Source organism: Halyomorpha halys, unplaced genomic scaffold (genome assembly GCF_000696795.3).
Source record: "Halyomorpha halys isolate HHAL.00 unplaced genomic scaffold, Hhal_1.1 Scaffold478.1, whole genome shotgun sequence".
NCBI lineage: Eukaryota > Metazoa > Arthropoda > Insecta > Hemiptera > Pentatomidae > Halyomorpha > Halyomorpha halys.
The window spans coordinates 160,738-181,228 of NW_027114329.1; the positions used below are offsets into that span (position 1 = coordinate 160,738).

The 20,491-nt window shown below is 28.8% G+C and overlaps 1 protein-coding gene across 2 annotated transcripts; it reads left to right on the forward strand.

The window, feature by feature from the left end:
• The first annotated feature begins 1,617 nt into the window (after positions 1 to 1,617).
• Positions 1,618 to 20,238, forward strand: Hao (Hydroxyacid oxidase). Of its 2 annotated transcripts, none has more exons than XM_014424746.2 (9): positions 1,618 to 1,781; positions 11,517 to 11,668; positions 13,397 to 13,517; positions 14,576 to 14,710; positions 15,448 to 15,576; positions 15,812 to 15,944; positions 16,020 to 16,136; positions 18,551 to 18,662; positions 20,038 to 20,238. In XM_014424746.2, exons 1-9 carry the CDS (start codon positions 1,636 to 1,638, stop codon positions 20,103 to 20,105), a joined length of 1,113 nt encoding a protein of 370 aa, XP_014280232.1. In that variant the 5' UTR covers positions 1,618 to 1,635; the 3' UTR covers positions 20,106 to 20,238. The 2 variants fall into 2 exon arrangements, with proteins under 2 accessions (XP_014280232.1, XP_014280233.1); XM_014424747.3 differs by lacking the exon at positions 1,618 to 1,781 and adding an exon at positions 11,011 to 11,032.
• The last annotated feature ends 253 nt before the right edge of the window (positions 20,239 to 20,491 follow it).

The following is a 20,491-nucleotide window of genomic DNA, read 5'->3' on the forward strand; positions in this document are numbered from 1 at the left end:
CACTTTCTTTTTTGGAAAACAGGAACTTAAAAAAATTTACCGCAATATTTTCAGCATTACCTCAAATATGGGCTAAAACATAATTTGAATTTAAGTCGGAACGCAGTCAGTATAACACATTATACTTCTGTCACTCCTTAGACGATTCATAAAATGCCCTCTAATATCCCCCCATATAGAAAACTCGTGCTGAAAGGTGATTAGGAAACATGAGAAGGAAGCAGAATACACAGGTCCTCTTGGTTCCCGTCTTTAGCTCTGTACTTGGTTCCGGGATGTGAAATAGAATGAAAAATGTGTGTGTATTTTTAATGGTAGTCACTCCCAGGCCCTCAACAAAATCAATACTGATAAGACTTACATTCGTATATAACATTTTTTCGTAGCCTATGTGCTTATATTTGTTTTTTTGTGAAGCTTCTCTTGACTATAAAGTTGAAAAATGTTTGATTTTTCTCTCCTTGGGCAGTCACTTCCCTCGCCTCAATGGAAACTCTCAGAATCGAAATGGAGAGAAAAACGTCTCATTTTCCTTAAATATTCCCAATGAGGGCCTCCTAACTCCTTACAAAGTTCAGAACGTTGATGTTTGTGAAATTAATAAACGTGCCATTATTATTCTCCCTTTATAGCCTCAATTTTCATTAAAAAAAAGAGAAGAATGGTTTTTTCATCTCCTTTTCAAAATCAAGTCGTTGATGCAACGGACCTCTACTTGCCAGTTTGATATTTTTCCTTATTATTTTCTATTTATTCATTTCATAGGAGCGTTTTTACCAATCAAGTCAGTTCACTTACATATAAAAATAATACCAAAAGCTTCTGTTAGCTCACTTAGTTCCTGGTTAAACATATGATGTTTGTTTATGTAAATATTCAATAATGTTTGTATATGATAGTGGATGTTATGTAATATCATATATAGGGTTTATTATCTTAATTATCCTACCGATAATAGTGAAAAAGTGAGAGTGATTGACAAATATTATTAAGGAAAAAACGTTTTTTGTTTAAAATCGAAAAGTTAAGACTGATCGCAACTAATATTTTCTATTAAAATTAATACAATAAATATACACTTAATTTCGTCTGATCACTCGTGAGACGTGTATATTATTCCCTAGAAAAGGCTTTTATTAAAAATCAATGTGTCGGTTACTATAATAATAAGCGTGTCCACATCAGAATATTTTTAAGGAGCATTACTTGAAGGTAATAATAATAAAAAAAATCTAATCGATCGATAAAAAAATATTGATACCTAAATAGCACCAAATTGGGAGGATGAACATGGCTGAAGAATAATATCTGTCGTCTATTATGGCTGAATATTTTTAATAAAGTATTTATTCAATAAAATGAATATTTTCATTACAATGGATGATTGAAATTAATCCTAAACGGCAAGATATATAAACTATACTTTATTCATGTTAATAACAAAAAAATTTATTACATAGCCCAATTAAATAGCGAGATAATCATTTAATTATCTTGCATTAATTTAAATAAATGCCTGTACATAAATTTAAAAAAAACTTGGCATCCGATGATGTACGACTGCTTCCGAAAACGACCGATAACCCTTCTCTCGTTTATCAGCCCGTTACTCAATCAGTCAGTGTTTTGACCACGATGGCTGAGATCAGCGGTCAACCTTGCTGTCTCACTGACTTCGAGAGATTGGCTGCGGCCAAGTTGCCATCCTCAGCCGGAGGTTATTACAGAAGTGGGGCTTGCGGAGAGCACACTTTGGCATTAAACCAATCTGCCTTTGAGAGGTACCTATGGCCAAATAATAATAATAATAATAATTACATTAATCGTTTACGTAATACATATATTGTAATGATATACTAATTTAATTGCTTATTTTATGCTCTGAACCAGCACTAAAAACAGGTTTTTAGTAATCTAGATTCAAATCTTTCTCACAGCAACCAAATACTTGAAACTTCAAAAATCACAATATTTTAAGATAAAATTCTAATACGAATTTCTACAATTCTACAGCCCCCTCCTTCGTGCAAAATTTTGGATTTATGTTCTTTCTAACATTAACTTGGCAACAAAAAATATTTGTGGACGAATACATGACTATATTATCATATATTAATTAATTATTGTAGTAAAAATATAATATAACGTAGTGCGCGCAACACCACCCTACTTCGAGTTGAAATTATTGTTGTAGTCTTAAAATTTCTTTATTACTCAGGATGAAAATATGTTTTATGGGTAGGTGAAAGTAGAATCTAACTATTGAGATAACAACCATGGAAATAGGAAATTTTTTAATTATCAAATTCTTCCTTATTTTAAATGTATCCATTGTTTATTACTATCAAAAATGAAAGATTTTCAATTAGCAAAATTTAAAGTTACTTGAAAATTTGGCATTTTAGCACTAAATAAAAGAAAGAAATTTTTGGACTTAATTATTTATTTATTTTTAATATAAAACTATTTTTAACTATATTTTCATGGTTTTATATAAATTCATATTTTAGGGTTTCTCGAGGAGGGAATATTTTTTTTTTATGGCAATAATAAAACAGCTTGACAAATGATAACGAATCGGAGGAGTTTTGTCGGTCACAGCTTTTTCGATTCGAACTGGTTTTTGTTTTTCCTTTCGTTATTCTTCAAATTTCTTAATATTTCGCTTTTATTCACTTTTTTATTACTACTAATAACAAGAACTTGTTATTTATTCCAAATAAACAATAATAAAGGTACATTAGTGGATGATTTTTGAAAAATTCTGCATTTGAGCCCGGTTAAACTATTTTAGGAAGGATAGGTAAGTGATAGGATAGGATAGGAAGCTATTTATTTTTTGAGTTAGAAAAATTCAAATTTATTAACATGTGGTTCCTGTTCTGGCCTGCACGTGAATCTAAAAAAAATCCTCTATTATTTGACTAATAAAGTTGTCATAATATTACAGAATCATTAAAAGAACTGCACCAGCTCTTTTGTTCAATGATGCTTTATGATATTTATGAAAACAGATCTTCTAGATGTCAAATCATTCAGAATTTTAAAAAATACTAATAAAATAAAACTTTATAAGGTTTTAATACTTCGTGAAAATAAAACTTTACTTTAAAAAAGTTATAATCAGGTTATTTTACCCTAAGTTGGTGGATGTAGATCACCTGTGATACGGAGATAACCGAGAGAGGAAAGCCTGGCTCTAGCCGAATATTGTTGTGGATTTCATACAAAATATTTCTCTCCCGGTTGTGTCTTTATCTCCATATCACAAGTGCCCCCATCCACCAGCTTTGGATTAGATGACCTAATTATATATTTTTTTGAGCTAAGACTTTTTTTTTTCAATTTTCTATTATTATTAAGATAATATTATCTGTCAAAATGTTGAGGGTCTGTTTTTCATATTCCTGTGCAGGAATATCAAAAACTGTTGCGTTGAAAACAACAAAAACCTGAAGCGGAAGCAGATATTTATAAATTTATTTGTTTTAAAAAATAATAAAGATTTACTTATATCGTATAAGTATATATACAAAACATTCATATAAAGAACAGTCACATTATACAAGAAAAAAAAAAGGATTCGTGCGTTTAAAAGATTATATAACTGATATAAAATATATTGTGGGATCGTAAATCAACAGTAAGAAACTAAATTTACAGCCTCGAAAACTTCTGCAACTAGCGTAACATCAAACTTTTTTTAACCTTTTACTAAATAACTTCTAAATTATCTCCCTGACTGAAATTGACCATTTTCACCAATAAGTCAAAAATTTTCTAATTTTTGTTTTGTTAAATTCCGTTAAAAATATTCATTCTACGATAATAATCTTATATAATGAATTTGAAAAAAAATTCATTACCTTTCATTTCAGCCGATAAGAAAATGTTCAGGATCAATTGTTATAATAAAAATGACATGACCAAAACAAAAACGAAAAACTTCAAGCTTTAAATTTTATTAAATTATAATAAAAATAGCAAATACGAAACAAAAACCCATTATCTAGAATAAAATGAAATGATTGGACTGAAAAAAAAAATTGTGAAAGTGGTAATTATAGTTTTTTTATTAAATGTTGTACGAGATAAATACAATATTCAAAGAAACCTATGAGAACTTTTTATTTTTTAACAGTTTCATAATTGTTGACACCCCTGACAGAGGAAAAGTGGTTTTCGTTCACTATCAATACTCTTATCTGGATCTACAAGTTTGCCACTTTCCACTAATCCAATACGTACGAATGGTTGGCAAACAAAGGAATTAATAATCTACGATATCCACAGGACTGTATGTTCTTATGACTTCTGTCGGCTGTTACATTGGATTTACACGATTTTCATTATAAAAAGGAATAAAAGTTTGACGAAATGAAAAGAAACGTAAATGCCAGCAAAGAAGGTTGTATACGAGAAAAAATCGTAGAATTTGTACTACATAATAAATAAGTTCAACCTTCGTTCTAGAATTTTGATCAGAAATTTCATGTATGTTTTTACACCAAATTGATTGAATTTCAAAATATACAATCTTAAACAAGAGTTAATTATCGAATCCGGATAAATTCTTTAATTTGCTATACACAGAGAGAACAAATATTCATATGGTGGCAGTTCTGAAACTGTGCAAACTGAAAACCTTCTCTCACGATGAAATTCCTCTTTATAATATCTTAAGAATTATTTTCAGATTGACTTCATGTTCATCAGCCTCTACTATATCCATCCTCGTTTAAATATTGATGTGACAAACGCCTTACAGGAGTGTGAGTGAAGCTGTCTGCTGCCATTGCTCCACCCACGACCTCGTAAAACGTTGATTCCGACAATCTCAACATCTTTTGGCCAAAACCTAGCAAAAATAAATTCGGTAATGTGCAATTACTAGTACCAAACTAACTAACTCGTATTGACGCCGGCGGTACGATTGTGCTGTTAAGGTGGCAAACACACACCTACAGGTGCGACAGGAGTTCAAGGCCATTAGATTCCTGGTCATGATTAACTACCCAAACATCTAACTTGTCAAATAAAGATAAGAGAGGTCATAAAAGATTAAAGCTCTCAAACAACAAAGAACGCAAGACATACTTCGTTTTACAAACCAAAGTCTGAGGACACCTTCTCCAAAGAGGAATATCCAATCAGAAGACTGGAAAGAGATTAAAAATATTTTTTCGAAAGAAGCGTGAATAGAAAGTCCAACAGTATAGATCGAAAGTAGAGGATTAGTCAGGCCAAGTTGTAGGTAAGAATTCCTGTGGGTAATAGAAGAGCAAAGTCGAGATGAGCTGAGACAGAGTTGGAGATGCTGGAAGGAGCGAACACCACAGCAAGGCAGATAAAAAGAAAATATATACTGTACCCTCAGATTAGTACTGAACGGTAATATCGAAATGAGTACTATCGATTTAATTCTGAGGGAAATTACATATTTAAAAAAATTGGACTAAACCCGATCCCTGACGTTGGTAAAATATCATAAAATAGACTAGTGTAATTTAGTTATTTTTTGAAATATTGATATAGAGAGTGAACCCCATCACGCAGAATTATAAATTCTCAAATTATATAGATAAAAAATCACATAAACGGTTTAAAATATATTTTGACTACAGTAGCAAAATGAGCATCTTTACAGCTTACGAAAAGAAGAAACAAAGAGGTTAAGAAAAAAATAAAATTAATCTTATTGAATATAAAATCTTCTAGAAGAATGTACCAAACAAGATAATCACTGATTTAAATGCTGGCCATAAAGTTTGAAACAAAACGAAAAATTACACATCTGGGGTGCTAATCCCATAAAACTATTTATTGTAGTATAAATACATATACTACACTATATGTAGTATAAATATGATAGTAATAAATACTATTATTTCCATAGGCGTTGATGACCAGAAGGTTTTACGCCTTTAAGCAACAATCAACAACACCTATTTATTGTTGGTAATCCGGAATCACACAGGTTTTGATACAGAGCAAATAGTGCAATGACTTCAGCTATCGACCTGCTATTAACGAGAGAAACATAGAACATTACCATATGTGGTGGACTTCATTTTATATGATCAAAGAAAAATCTTTTATATAGTATTAGGTAACCTAGAAAAACTACTTTCTCATACGACTATAAGCAGGCAGGATGGGGTTTTTATTGAGGCATGTAACCAGCTAGGTTGATCTGTAAACTGTAATATATATATATTATAAATTTCAACCATTATTATATTTAGTACGTATGTATATAGTAATTAATCACATAATAAATCATTTTACGTAATTTACTAAGCAACTTAATCCTTTCACAAATTATAATGCTAAATAAAAAAAAATGGCCTTGAAATCTCTTAATGAGGCCTTAGGATGTAAAATACAAGTTCTGCATTTTTTTTTTTTTTTTACATTAATTTTTTTCTTTCACTCATATTGAGCCCCTGAAAGCTCGGTCTTGGAGGATTTCGCCCTTCCGCTGCCCCTGATGACCTAAGTGTTTATACAATGTTATCCCAAAAAAATAAAACTTACGATTATAAACTTCTGGCAACCAAAAGTTGAGTGCATAAATAATTTACGAATAAATTTCTTTTTAGAGAAAAAAGAAGGAATATTTCTGTACAACTCCTAAATTAAACTACTTAGTGAAAATGATCTGTCCTTATCAGAAGATGTCTACATTTCTCACTGAATTCAATGTAAATAACTTATGCAATAATTGGTTTCGTAAAGATAAAAAATTTTGCTGATCATTTTATCTTTTAATTTTTAAAATTTAATAGCACCAAAGAAATATTCGTATCTTTTTACAATTCTTCTTTTGAAACGATTACACCCACAATTTTTTCTGAGTTTTTCAAAACGTCTTGCAAGATGCTTCATCGAAGGTAGCCCCTATGATGGTGCTTTTACCACAAGCCCAAAATTATTGTAAACGTTTAAAAATATTGCGAACAATTTGTTTTGCCGGTGTAAACAGAAGCCATGCGCATTTGATTACGTTTGCGAGCACTTTTATTCCAAATATATGAAGTTTTTCCATTAGCTTAATTATTTCTTATATAAATTATATTGTATGTCAAACATTATATTCGATCTATAAACTTGAAATTTCAATGTATGCCCTAATTTAAATTTGTATTTGTACTTGTAGTATTGTATTGTTTGTAATTTATATATATTTCGAGGTTATTCCGTTGACTTGGATTCATAAGTCTCTCAATTAAAAGTACATAATTCGTGTTAATTTTTAAACCTTGCATAGCAAAAAAAAACGATATACATTTTTTAAACATTGAGGGATAACTGCACCAATCTCAGAAATTTATAATGAAATAATTTTTTTCTTTTCTTTTTTTTACCTCTAGTCTGCTATTGAGAACCAAACATAGCGGTAGTATCAAGATTTATTTATGACCACCGTGAAATAAATGTTGTCTGACATAGATGGAAATCGAATCTATATTTTGAACCAGACACTGTGGAACACTAGGGTATCACGTCTTCTCTTCTTTTACGTCTTTCAACATTTATTTTTTCAATTAAACTGGTCATAACTATATGAGCAGTAAGTTTCCATGTCGGTTTCATTTATTATTAGGTTTATCGGGATAACTCATTTTAGGAAATCTGTTGCTGTTTGCAATTGTTTGATCGATAAAGACTGTATGGTAGACCTGTTATCGCCAGCGCTCACGAACATTTATGGGAGATATAACAAGATGGTCATGATTGCGGTCAAAGGGGAAATAGTTATAAACTATTTCCCTTTTGACCCCAGCCCTGACCATCTTCTTATATTTAAGTTTTACGGTCAACTATATATTTAAGGGAGATATATTTTTTAATTAAACGCACCTCAAAACCAAACATCTCAGCTGGGGTTCAAGATTTTTTACCACAAATCCCTTTTCTGCTCTCCAAGGACCTTCCATATTCACCATTACCTCGTGCATATACACCACCATAACCTCCATTATACACCATAAATTCACCAACCTATTGGGCCCCTAACATAATTATCTTTATTCATAAAGGACTGAGAACAGTATCACAAACGATTTCATTATACATTAAAGGGTAATTACTGAGTTTTTTTATGCCAGCAAATACCAAGAAGAGACTAAAAGATCTTCGATTAGGGATTTACTAACTTAAACATTTAAGTAAATTCAAGCCAGACAGGGTTCATCTTCAAATGCTTGATATGTATGTTTCTTAGGTGTAAGACTTCAGTACATTTTCTGATTGTTCGTCAAGTTCAAATTTAAATGTAAATTTAAAAAACAAATATACACGCACTTGAGCAAGAAAGTACAGCAGAAATATGGTGATCTGTCGTTAAAAATGAACGAATGAATAATTACTACAGGAGTTTTTTTCCGTATTAATTATTCGAGTATTTTCCTGGCTTTGAAGGAAACCACGCAGCTAATAGAATCCAGGAAAAATGTGCAAATGTGGATAAGGAAATTACTTAAAGAATAAAACAGTTTGCAAGATTATTGCATGACTTTATAACTTACGAGATAAGTTAATATTTTTTTTATTGACACTCACTCATGATAAGCTGCATTTTTTTTTTATCAAACCTGGAGTGAAGAGAGGTTCATTAAAATAGGATAATATTAATTATAAATAGATTATGAGATGGAAGTAATGTTTCCCTATCCTGAATATTCAAATCTACATAGCACTTAAATACAATTCTACTCACTCAATGAGGACAAATATTTGCCTACCTAATTAAATAAAATACTTCAATTTGTCAGGACGGTATAAAACTGATTAGTCACAGTAGGTGGAACAAATTATTTTTCCAAAGAATTGGTCACATAAATTATAATTTACCTGCCCTTGTAAAGTTTCGTCTGTAATAATTCTGCTTACAACTGGAAGTAAGGTAAAGAAAGAAGTTAGTGGAGAGGAAACATCATTTCTAAGTACTAATAATATCGGGAACCATTACATATATTTGTATGCATTTATATTCTAGGTCATCAGCTGATCCGTTTAGTAACTCTCTTGAGCTTAATATATTTATGGAGTTAGCAAAATTTTGGTTATAATTTTGATATTCTGTGAGAGGATTTGCTTAGCTGTCAAAATTGAACCAAAAATATTTAACGCTTGCCGATGTTTAACAATTAATGTCACCAACGGTACCACAGATAATATAAATTACAGGACCTGAGTGAATATAACAAAATAAATTTAAATATTTTTCTAATTTTATCAAATCCATTACAATATCCGTCCCCAAAGCCGTATACAAAGCCCAATAGCCGTATACAAACCCAAAGTTTTCATCTCATTGTTCATAACATTTTTAAACGAACGAATTCTTGCTGCGATAACTCCATAGTGTGGAATTACTTCATTATTAGAGTAACTAATGGATCCGATTTGCAAATAAATTATAGTACATAATTGTAAATACAATTGGATACATATAAAAAAAATTCTAAAAGTCACTTTCTAGTGACCAGTGAGTTCACAATTCCTATTCGTTGTTATTTAACTTTGACCTTCATATTAGTGCAGATATTGTTGGATCCAGAGCTACCAACATTTTGAAAGCAATATCCCCTTAAATCCTAAATGTTCCTGCTTAGTCATTTAAGAATTTAAATTTTGAAAAATATCAATTAATTGGACCCAGAGTGGTCCACAAAATAAGTATCTTTTATAAAAATTACGAAGTATCCAATTTAGTATTTCTAATTTCTTAATTTTTTATTGAAAATGTCATCGTTAATTTTCATGTAATCCAGTTAAGTAGTACCTATGAAAACAAAAAAAGTTTCATGGTTTCAAACGTATTTTTGATAAAATGAACCTAAATTTCTTTAATGTTTTACTATACCAAATGAAAGCACCCTATATAAAAAAAGTTATACATTAAAGTGGATAATCCTTTTTGTGTAGCAGAGGTTCCATTAGACAGATGTCTGTCCTGGAAGTTCCTCTGATATGCTCAGATAGTTGACAGTACTACCAACTATAGAGGTACCATAGTATGGCAGCAAATGTAATTTTACACAATGTTAGTGGCCACGACAGCTGCCACTATCACTATGGAACCTACACTTACCTCTACCTAGGAATATTTAAGATTTCACAACCATTAATTGGCTATTTCCTGCAACTGAAGTTCCATTTAAAAAGATTCAGTACCTAGGTGAAACCTTGGGCTCTTTTAAATAATAAAAACTTTATACAAATAAATTTTATAAACTTTACACTAAAGAAAATTATAATAATAACTAGGATTTTGAATCTTAATGTATGAATTTGGGACCATATGATGGAACGTAATTCATATTGTCCCTGTAATTCATCACCATAATGTATGTGCATTATTATCATAGTGATACTCAAGATACCAGTCCAAACCTATGTTTTAAAGTGTTTTTTTTTCTTTTTTATATAGCTTAAAAATTACTTTAATTGTTTGATATTTAAGTTACTAATCTAAATTTACCATATAAGATAGTTTAAGTACTTATCTTATTTCAATATTGAAATAATAATTTTATCCTTGATACGGCCTTAGCCAATATGAAAAAATGAATTTATTTTTGAAATTTTTCAATGTTATTAATATTTTGGAGTGAGCTATTCTAATTTACAATAAGTACATTTGATTATTACATTACTTTGAGATTTTAATATTAATTTAAAGCCCTTAATATTTTACCAATTGCAAGTTTGCACTAAATTGCTGGAGGAATTTCAGGAAAAGCGTTTTCCTCAATGAAAAAATGATGTTCAGTAAGAATAAATTGAAAATCAATTTTCTCAATAACAGGTGATAAACTTTTTTTTTTTTGTCTATTTGATTACAGTTTATCAGAAGTTTCATGAATCAGGGTCAACATACAATGTAAAGATTAGATAAGTACCAATTGTTTGCTATTCTCATTTTCCCAATAAATGTACTCGGACAAAAATTATCAATACCATTTTTTTAGATTTTCCTTTAGCAGTCTTATTATTAGAACTCAATCGCAAGATTAAGATTAAAGTAAAGTTAATTACAGAAAATTTCCTAAGCTTTAATATAAATGTCTACCTTCCATGAGCTCATGAGCTGTGTTGGTGATTTATTCATGCTAAAAACAAACAAGTTTAATTGGTCGATATAATTTTTATAGTATAGACTAACCCAATGCTTTAAAGTACTTAAAATTAAAAATTAAAAAAAAAAGTTTAATATCATAATTTGATTATTTAAGTAAACTTCTTTTTTCATAGTTCAAACTATGATCAAAACAATTTTAATAGTATAAATCTTTTATCTTTTATCATCCTTTATTTTTTCCATATTTTAGTAATGTAAATAAGAAATTAATATCTATGATAATTTCAACTGATATATTTTTAAATATATATTTTTATTAATCAAAAAAAAAAAAATTAATTTTATTAAAATATTCATCTCAGTAATCCTAGACTTTAATGATTTTAAATATACTTTCGACCAAAGTAATGATAGGCTTTATTTCTAGATTAAGGATACGTCCAAGAGTTCTCCGTGATGTATCCACTAGAGATATGGCGGTCACCATCCAAGGAAACAAGATAAAAGTGCCAATTGGAGTTGCTCCAACAGCTATGCAGAAGATGGCACATCCTGACGGAGAATGTGCCAATGCAAGGGGTAAGTGTATACAGCCATCATGAGATTAAAATTTACCTTTATTAGTTGATAAATTGTTTATTATAGCATTTCATGAAACAGATTGAAGAATCCAAACCATTGATGAAATAATAAACCATAAATAATGACGTGACAAAATTGGCCAAGACATAAAATGTTGTAAATTAAAAATTTTGTTGGGCTGGTTGTATGTTTTATTTATGGGTCTCAATTTTCCAAGAACAGGAATTAAAAAGCTCTTATTGATCATATCAAATAGAATTATAATTTTGTCATTTAATAGTTGTTTTTCTGTTTTTAAATTATTGATGTTATATAATTTTTTTATTTCAATTAGTATTTTAGAATTAAAATAACTAAATTAAATTTAAAATGAAAAAAACATTCTTTTATATAGTTTCTTAGAATTAGCCTATTGGTGGCTAATATTATGAAATAGAAGCTCAAAATTCAGATGGTGTCTACATGGGTAGACTTTCTTATTCTATTCTTAGAAAAATAAATAAATAAAAACAACAACTACTGATCAAATATTAGAGAAATTATTACTTGCGTGTCCTTTATCCATTCGAGACCAATTGCACACCATGTCTGCAATGCATTTCTGAGCCAAAAAGACCCTCTACATACTGTGTGTGCAATGATCTTGAATTGCAATTATCAATCAGTATGGAAGAAGTGACCGTTAGAACAAGACTGGTTTAAAACAAAAATTATCCTAGAAGTGTGTACAAATAAAATTTGATGTTGGTTTCTTGTTGGATAATGTTTGGGTGATTGTTTCAAGGGTTATCATTCTGTACAACAAAAGTAATGGTCATCCTTCCAGGAAAATTTGTTTTCTTGTACTGCTATTTAAAAAATTTATGTTTATTTAGGTTTATATTCTTTTATTTTTATTTATTTAATTTTATCTATAATTATATTCTTTTTTTCATTACTGAACCTAAAAAAAGGATTTCATGTTACCTGACTATTTTTTGAATAAATGTTGTTCAATTTAATAATATATTTTTATTTTATATTGCACACCTAGGCCCTGTTTCATAATGAAAGCTAATAGTATTAGTTCATATTACAAGTATAGAAGCAACGTGGTAATTGCATTAATACTTATTTTTTTTCATAATAGGGAGGACTGTTAGTGATATTACAGGAGTTAAAAAGTACTAAAGTATAAGTTACTATTGTACAAGTCAGTGTAATTATATTAAGTTAAATCAGCAAGACTAATAATATTACTTTATTATGAAACAGGGCTCTGGTGTGAATTCCGTCCCTCATAAGAAAAACATTCAGAGTAGTGACCTGCACATATGACGTAGAATCATCTAATTTCTACAAAGGGAGTTATAAAGCAACTGATTTCTATTGCAAACATGTTTTTTTTTTTTATCAAAAATGGCCAATATAAATAAAAAGTCTTGGATTCTGGGGATGGTCTCTAAAAATATGTGCTGTCTTGAATGGGTTAAAAATTATTGATGAGCACTAAATGACAAAGTGTATTAATCTTTGTACTTTATCCATCATTGTTCTATTCATGTTAAATAAGATTTATTTTAAAGAATATTGAAGCTCTATACTTTTTTATCTTTAATTGAAAAATCTAAATCTCAGGGTATTACATTATTTAATAACATATATAGTACTAACTAAATAAATTTTATTTATTTGTTTAGGTCTGTCCCATAAAATATGTTTATTTAACTTCTACTCATGTTCTAGCTGTTGGGCGTGCTGGATCAGTGTTTATTCTGTCTACTCTATCAACAACCAGTATTGAAGAAGTTGCTGCTGGAGCCCCAGAGACTATCAAATGGTTTCAATTGTATATTTACAAAGACAGGTATTTAATCAATTCGTACTTATCAATGTAGTTTAATGTGTGCTTTTAATGTAGTTACATGACAAAATTCTATAGATGTTTATATACACTTTTGATACAAAAATAGTTTTTAAATTGCTATCTCACACAGCATACTTAACAATCCGTAATCGGACATATATAAATTACACATACATGGTATAATCAGAAATAAAGAGATACAATAATAAGATATAATAAACAATTTTTTTTCCTCTATAGTTTCCTTATACATTCAATTTCGGTCTGTACAACAAATACAAATGTTTCAATTCATTCCTATTTTTCCTTCTCATTTCTGCTCCTCCAATTTCACCCTTTCACAATTTTTTAATTCACCCGATCAACAAATTCGCTCTCCGGAATTCACCCGCCTAGATCCTCTTCAGTGACCCGCTTAACAAATTCAATATTAGACGGTAATGTGAGATCAGACCATCATTCATAGTCACAGCAGTAGATCAGTTTACTAAAAACAAACAAATAGATACATTTTACGAGAATAAGACTAACACATAGATTAAAAGGAAAATATAATAAAAAAATCGCTTACAGGAAACACTTGAATGGATAAATAAGTTTTAAAAAACAAACAAAAAAAACAATAGTACTAATAAAATAAAATAATTTAATGAATAAATACGTTAAAACACACAAATAGAGAGGTCAACATATTAAAATAAATAAATAAAACAAAGAATTATCTCCAAGCTAATTCTCATGCAGGTGATGGTGTATGATACCCAGGGAGTCCAAAATAATATTTTCCGCCAAGATCCCAATATCCCCAATGCTAACACCAATTAATTAACAAACTTTGATCAAATTATATATTTCTCATTTGGGACTTATATATATTATTATTGATTTTAAACCAATATTTAAGTTTTTAAAATGGCTAAGTTTTACTTAAAAACCCTTTTATTTCTAACACTAAATTATCCTTGTTCAGATGGCATTTCTACCATTCATTTGCAATCTATATCATTTTTTGTAATATCATATGACTGCTTTTCAATAACCTCTGAGTTTGATTATAGGGAACTAACAAAGAAGTTAATTGCCCGTGCTGAGGCTGCAGGATTTAAAGCTCTTGTGCTGACAGTTGATGCAAGTGCGTGGGGTTTGAGGTATGCTGATGCTAGGAATAAATTCATTCTTCCCAACCATCTAAAGTACGTATGTTTGGTTTGTATATTTTTTAATATAATTTGTAAATACATGCCAATTATCATTCATATTTTATATACGTAAAATATAGTAAAACTGCTTTGTATTTTTTTTTCTATATATTCTTTTAATATATTTATTAAATAAGAGAAAAAGTTTATATTACTTTAGAATTTCTTTTTTTACCATGTTCTCAAAATATTTTGTTAAATTCTAATTAGTAGTGTTATTAAGAATAATGAATGAGTTTAGCTTCTGTTATAATTTATACTTCAAAGACTACTTAATAAACTTGGAGAACAATCAAATCAAAACATACTTAAACTATTTGATTTTAATCATTTTCTTCTTTTTTTCTTTTAAATCACTGCTTTGCCTTTTTGTAACATTCAAAATTACTACTAATTGTGGTTTTTAATTGCAAAGCAGTTAAGCTCTTTTTGTTGTAGCTTATTATGATATTCAGTTATAATAATTGCTAATAGTTCTGTTGATATATATGTATATTGATTTTTTCTTTCATTTTTTTTTAGAACTTACATAATAATTTGGCAACATATTAAGTGTTCTAACCCAACGCATTTGAAGTTAACCTACTTCATAAAGAAGCAATAATTTAATTTGATTTAGTGAAAATGAAGTTATATGAGAAAAAAATGGCCACGTTTGCTCTTAATGGCTCATTTAGAAGCTAACATGCAATGTATACAAGGGCTCTAATTCTATTGCTAATATATTTTAGATTAGCCAACTTCTCTGGGATGTTATCATCAGGTGTTTCCGAAACAACAAGTGGTTCAGCTCTGGCAAAGTATATCCAAGATGTTTTTGATCTAAACATCACTTGGGATGATGTGAAATGGTTAAAAAGGTAAATTTAAATTTATTTAACATGATGCACCCACTAATTGATTTTCATTCATTTATTTTGAAATTTGACATATTGCAAAAAAAAAATTTTAAGATTATATAATGTACAATAGAATGACATTATTTGGTAGCGTTTGTACCATGTTCACTGAGTACAAGGATCAACTCATGAAACAATTCTGTGTTATCATTATTAATACTTATTAATATTAATAATGGTACTTTTATATTAAAAGGATATCAAAGTTGCCAGTAATGGTAAAGGGGGTGCTGACGGCAGAGGATGCTAAAATAGCTGCTGACATTGGTGTTGCAGGTGTTATTGTTTCTAATCATGGTGGAAGGCAGCTTGATACTTCACCTGCTTCAGTAATTTAAATTATTTATTTTATTAGATAGGTTTTAAAAACTGCTTTAAGACCAGATACAGCTAAAAATTTTCAGATAGAAGCTTTGCCCGAGATAAGTAAGGCAGTTGGAGACAGAATTGAAGTTTATTTAGATGGCGGGATAAGATATGGGACTGATGTTTTCAAAGCACTAGCCTTGGGAGCTAAAATGGTAAGAACAAATCATATTTTTTTTAATAATTTAGATATATGAATTATGGTATTTCTCATAAACAAAAATTACTACTGCATTGTAATGACAAGATTTAATTTTTTTACATAAAAAAAAACCTTTTTGGGAGGGGAGGGGGGAAGAATTACTTAATGATGAGATTATAATTTAATAATAATTAAATTATTAATTATAAGTTTTTATTGTAACACTAATATGGCTTGTACTATTTTTATTTACATCTAAACTTATTCTCAACAACACTCTTTTTGACTTAACTTCAGCAGAACTTTGAATAATCTAGTTTAAGTTCAGATTTCCTAAATTTAATAGATAAAACTTGTTTACTGTCTAAGCTATAAAAAAAATTAATATTTATAAGCAGGGGTGGGACTTTTATGTGATAAAAACATCAAAATGTGTAATAAAAACATAGTCATATTTTTAGAAAAAATTAAGTATGGGGAAATTCGAGTAATAAAAACCTGAGAATAAACAAAGTACCATATACAGATTCAATGTTTGTTGAGAGAAGGTTTTATTTTTAAAAAAACAATAAAACTGTGTTGGTTATATTTATCAATAAATTTGAAGTTAGATGTATTTTTAAGTTTACCAAACCAAATTGTTGATTTGGTTGCAAAATCGATTTCTACAACACATTTGAGGCATTCAAATGTAAAACGTGGTAACAGAATAATGTTGATAATGAACTTAGGTAAGTAATTGCTGGATGTAAGTAAAACATTGTAATTAACAAACAATTTAATATTGAAAAAGTTTTCATTTTTGCAGCTATCATGTTACCTCATTTGTTATTCACAAGAATAATTTCCTCTAGATAATATTTCTGAAACGTTTTGTCTGGCATCTTTTGTCCTAATTTTCTAAAAATTCTTTTAAATGTCAGTAATAGATACTATTTTGTTGATAATATCCTGGAGTGGCAAATTGTTAGAATTTAAATCGGATTTAAGCTGAAAGAAACCATTGTTGAGCAGGTGGGCACAAAAAAAATGTTTTTAATGTTTTATTTGTTACGGTCTTATAACATTAAATGTTCTAACTGTAGTGAGAACAAAGAACACTAGGATCGAAGAGCTTACAACAAAGACTTCACCACAAGTAGTGCCAAACAAAGGAGTACTGATAGTTACAAACGGCTAGTGATCTCCTATCAATATATGCACAGTTTGCCACAGAGAAACTTGAATACAATCAAAAATGAATTTTCATATCAAACATTCGTACTTTAACAACCAATAGGAACTATTGACTCAGAGAAAAGAAAAGGAGTACATTAAAATCTTTTATAATATTATTTGTGTATTTTAGACTTCCTAGAAAGTAATTGAGAACTATCTGTGAATTGACTTCTTAATTTTTATCAATAAATTGATTTTTCTTTTCTTATTTGCAATCAATTTTGTTTGACTTAAAAAAATTAAGAAATATCAAGTGAAAAGTAAAATATGTACTTGAATACTCAGTATTAAATTGCTAACAAAATCAGAAAAGCGTCAACATGTAAACGAAAGTTATATGAAAAAATATGTGCAAACATAAAAATTCCATACCTAATTATAAGTAGGGCTACAATTCAAAGTATTATATAGCTACAGGATGTTATAGTTTGAAATAGTTTTTTTTTTTTTAACATGTATTGGTTCAAACAACTTAGGACATTATTAGCAGAGATGCAATGTTTTAAACATTTTACCAATTGACTGATTTTGTTAGTTTTTAAGAGATTATAAAATACACATAATTCTTCCTCTCCCTTTTCTCATGCATTAATGAGTTAAATCACATTATTTTTTTTTTCTAATTTGAAATAAGATTTTGATGGTGTGAAGAATTTATTATGGCAACAACTTTTTGTTATGTTTTTTCATTAAAGAAATATAATTATAATTTTCTTCAGTAGATAATATTATTATTATTTAATTTATAACTGGCATTTTTAAAAATTAATAAAATTAAAAAAAAATAAAATAAAAAATTATTTTTAATACACTATAAATTATTTCTTCATAAATAATTTTTTTTAATTTTCTAAGAAATGTTTTCTGATTGGTTTTATTCATACTACAACTAATTTTCAATAAAATTATTTATTAAGTTGGATTTAAATTAAGGAATGTCTATGGAGTATGGTGTAATATGGTTTCGAACAACATTATATTTATAATTATGAGAGATAGTTGACCGTGGATGATGAACCTGATTAGGCGTTTGATCTTCCAGCAAACAGCCCTGAAGAAGGCTAGAAACTCTAGCCGAAACGTTGGCACATTAAAATAAGTTAATCGTACTTATTTGTGTTTTTCATTGACCGCACCCCCAACCATCTTCTCCTCAAACATTATATTTAGAATTATAATTCCTGTTAGTCTATTCGTTTTTTTTTTCAGGTGTTTGTTGGACGACCTGCTGTATGGGGTCTGTCTTATAATGGTGAGGAAGGTGTAAAGAAAGTTCTTGATATATTGGCCCATGAATTTGATGTAACTTTGGCTCTTGCAGGTAAGAGTTTCTTCTTACATGTGTAAGATTTTTAGAAAGTGTTGAATTTAAGAATATCTACCAATTCAAAAGATATTTGACAAGTGTAAGCCGTGTCTATTTCCTGTAAAAATAAAACTAACCATATTCAATTCATTTATTAATCAATAAATACTACTAACCCAGTATATCTGTTAATGTCTCCAGTAGATGCTTTTATGCCATCCAGAACCTCCTAGTTCCACATTAGGAGGAGATTAATCGATGTATCAAGACCATAATATATCTTTATTACTATTTTTTTTTTTACCATTTTTAATCTACTGCATGGTAGCATTCCTTACCATGTAATTACCTTCCATATTTGTTGCCTTTTTTTACTGGCCAAGGTTATGAGGTAGGTACCACTAGAACACCATTCAAATTACATATTTGATCAAGTAAAATGTTTCAAACACAAAATTGAGCGTCTAAATGATTGTTCCCCATAGATTATTTTACAATTATTATATAACATTGTAAATTACAAATGAATAGATGAAAGGTGTATTTTCATAAGGGTAAGGAGGCTTTGATTTAGAATATTCATCTAAATATTTATTTCTTTTCTTCACAACAGAACATATGGAAACTGTACTCATGGAGAAAATGAAAAAGAAAAAAATAATATCCTCAGAATTGAGAAATTTCACTTTCATTTTACTTTTTAGAAATAAAAGAACAAAGTTGGTTCTGTGTCTGTGTATCTACAATCAAATTTGTTTTTGATTACTGTGATTGATCCATTAATAAGATCTTGTGTAAATTGATATTTAGTTGTATATTTTAATATATAATGTGTGATTTAGATGATGTTAGATTTAAGATGGAATAGTCCTATGTATGCGTAAACATAATTTTCTTGAGAAATTTATATTTCATTAGCAGCTCATCCGATTTGGCCTAAATTTGGAAAGAATTTTGTGTTGTTATGGTTTAGTATAAATTTCACCAAATTCTATAGACTACATTTGTTTCATTATACGAAAGAGTATTTTTTTATTTTTTTATTTTATATGCTTGTTTCAAATACACCTCCTCCCATGAACTTTATTCTCACCCAATAAATCAACTTTATTCCATAAGAAAAGTAATAAAATTTATTCTTAAATCTTGAAACATAGGTAATTATGCACCTTTCTATCTATCTAATAGAAATGTTGAGGAAACTATTCTAGTCCATATACTTGACAGGTTTTTTTTTTTTTCATTGTTTAAAGTAAATACAGAATACATTAAATTTACTTATATTGATGTTGTTCCCACATGAAAAATAAACCTGTTTAATTTAATCATAAATAACATAATAAAATTGAATTTCATAACCCTTAATATTTTTGTTCTGTTTATGTCTTAGGCTGCAGAAGTCCAGCTGATATAAGACCATGCATGGTAACTCATGAGAGCACCTACAGCAAGTTATAAAATAACTTTACCACCTTATAAAAAAATTTTTATCAAACTGATTATGAAAGAAGAAAAAATCTACAAGATTGTATCAAAGTTATTTTAAGTGAATATATTCTTATAATAAACTGCATTAGCATTGAAAAAGTAATATATTTCTAATTATTTCATAATATTACTTGTTTAAAGAGAAAAAAAAGAATCCATCCCCTTCTACTCTGCAATCCTATTATATATAATCTAATGTGAGATTCAAAACAAAATCAAATTTTTAAAAATAGGTGAAATGTAATTTGAAGAGAGCCAACACAAATCAAAAGTAATACTTGATAACTAAAACAAACTAGTCATTAGTAATTATTAATGTAATCTCCTATAGTAATATTTGTTTAAATTAAACAGAA

Coding starts and splice junctions, on each gene's coding strand:
- Hao (XM_014424746.2), top strand. CDS start 1,636: ATGGCTGAGATCAGCGGTCAACCTTGCTGTCTCACTGACTTCGAGAGA. Junction 15,577..15,811: donor GATGTGAAATGGTTAAAAAG/GTAAATTTAAAT, acceptor TTATATTAAAAG/GATATCAAAGTTGCCAGTAA. Junction 16,137..18,550: donor TAGCCTTGGGAGCTAAAATG/GTAAGAACAAAT, acceptor TTTTTTTTTCAG/GTGTTTGTTGGACGACCTGC.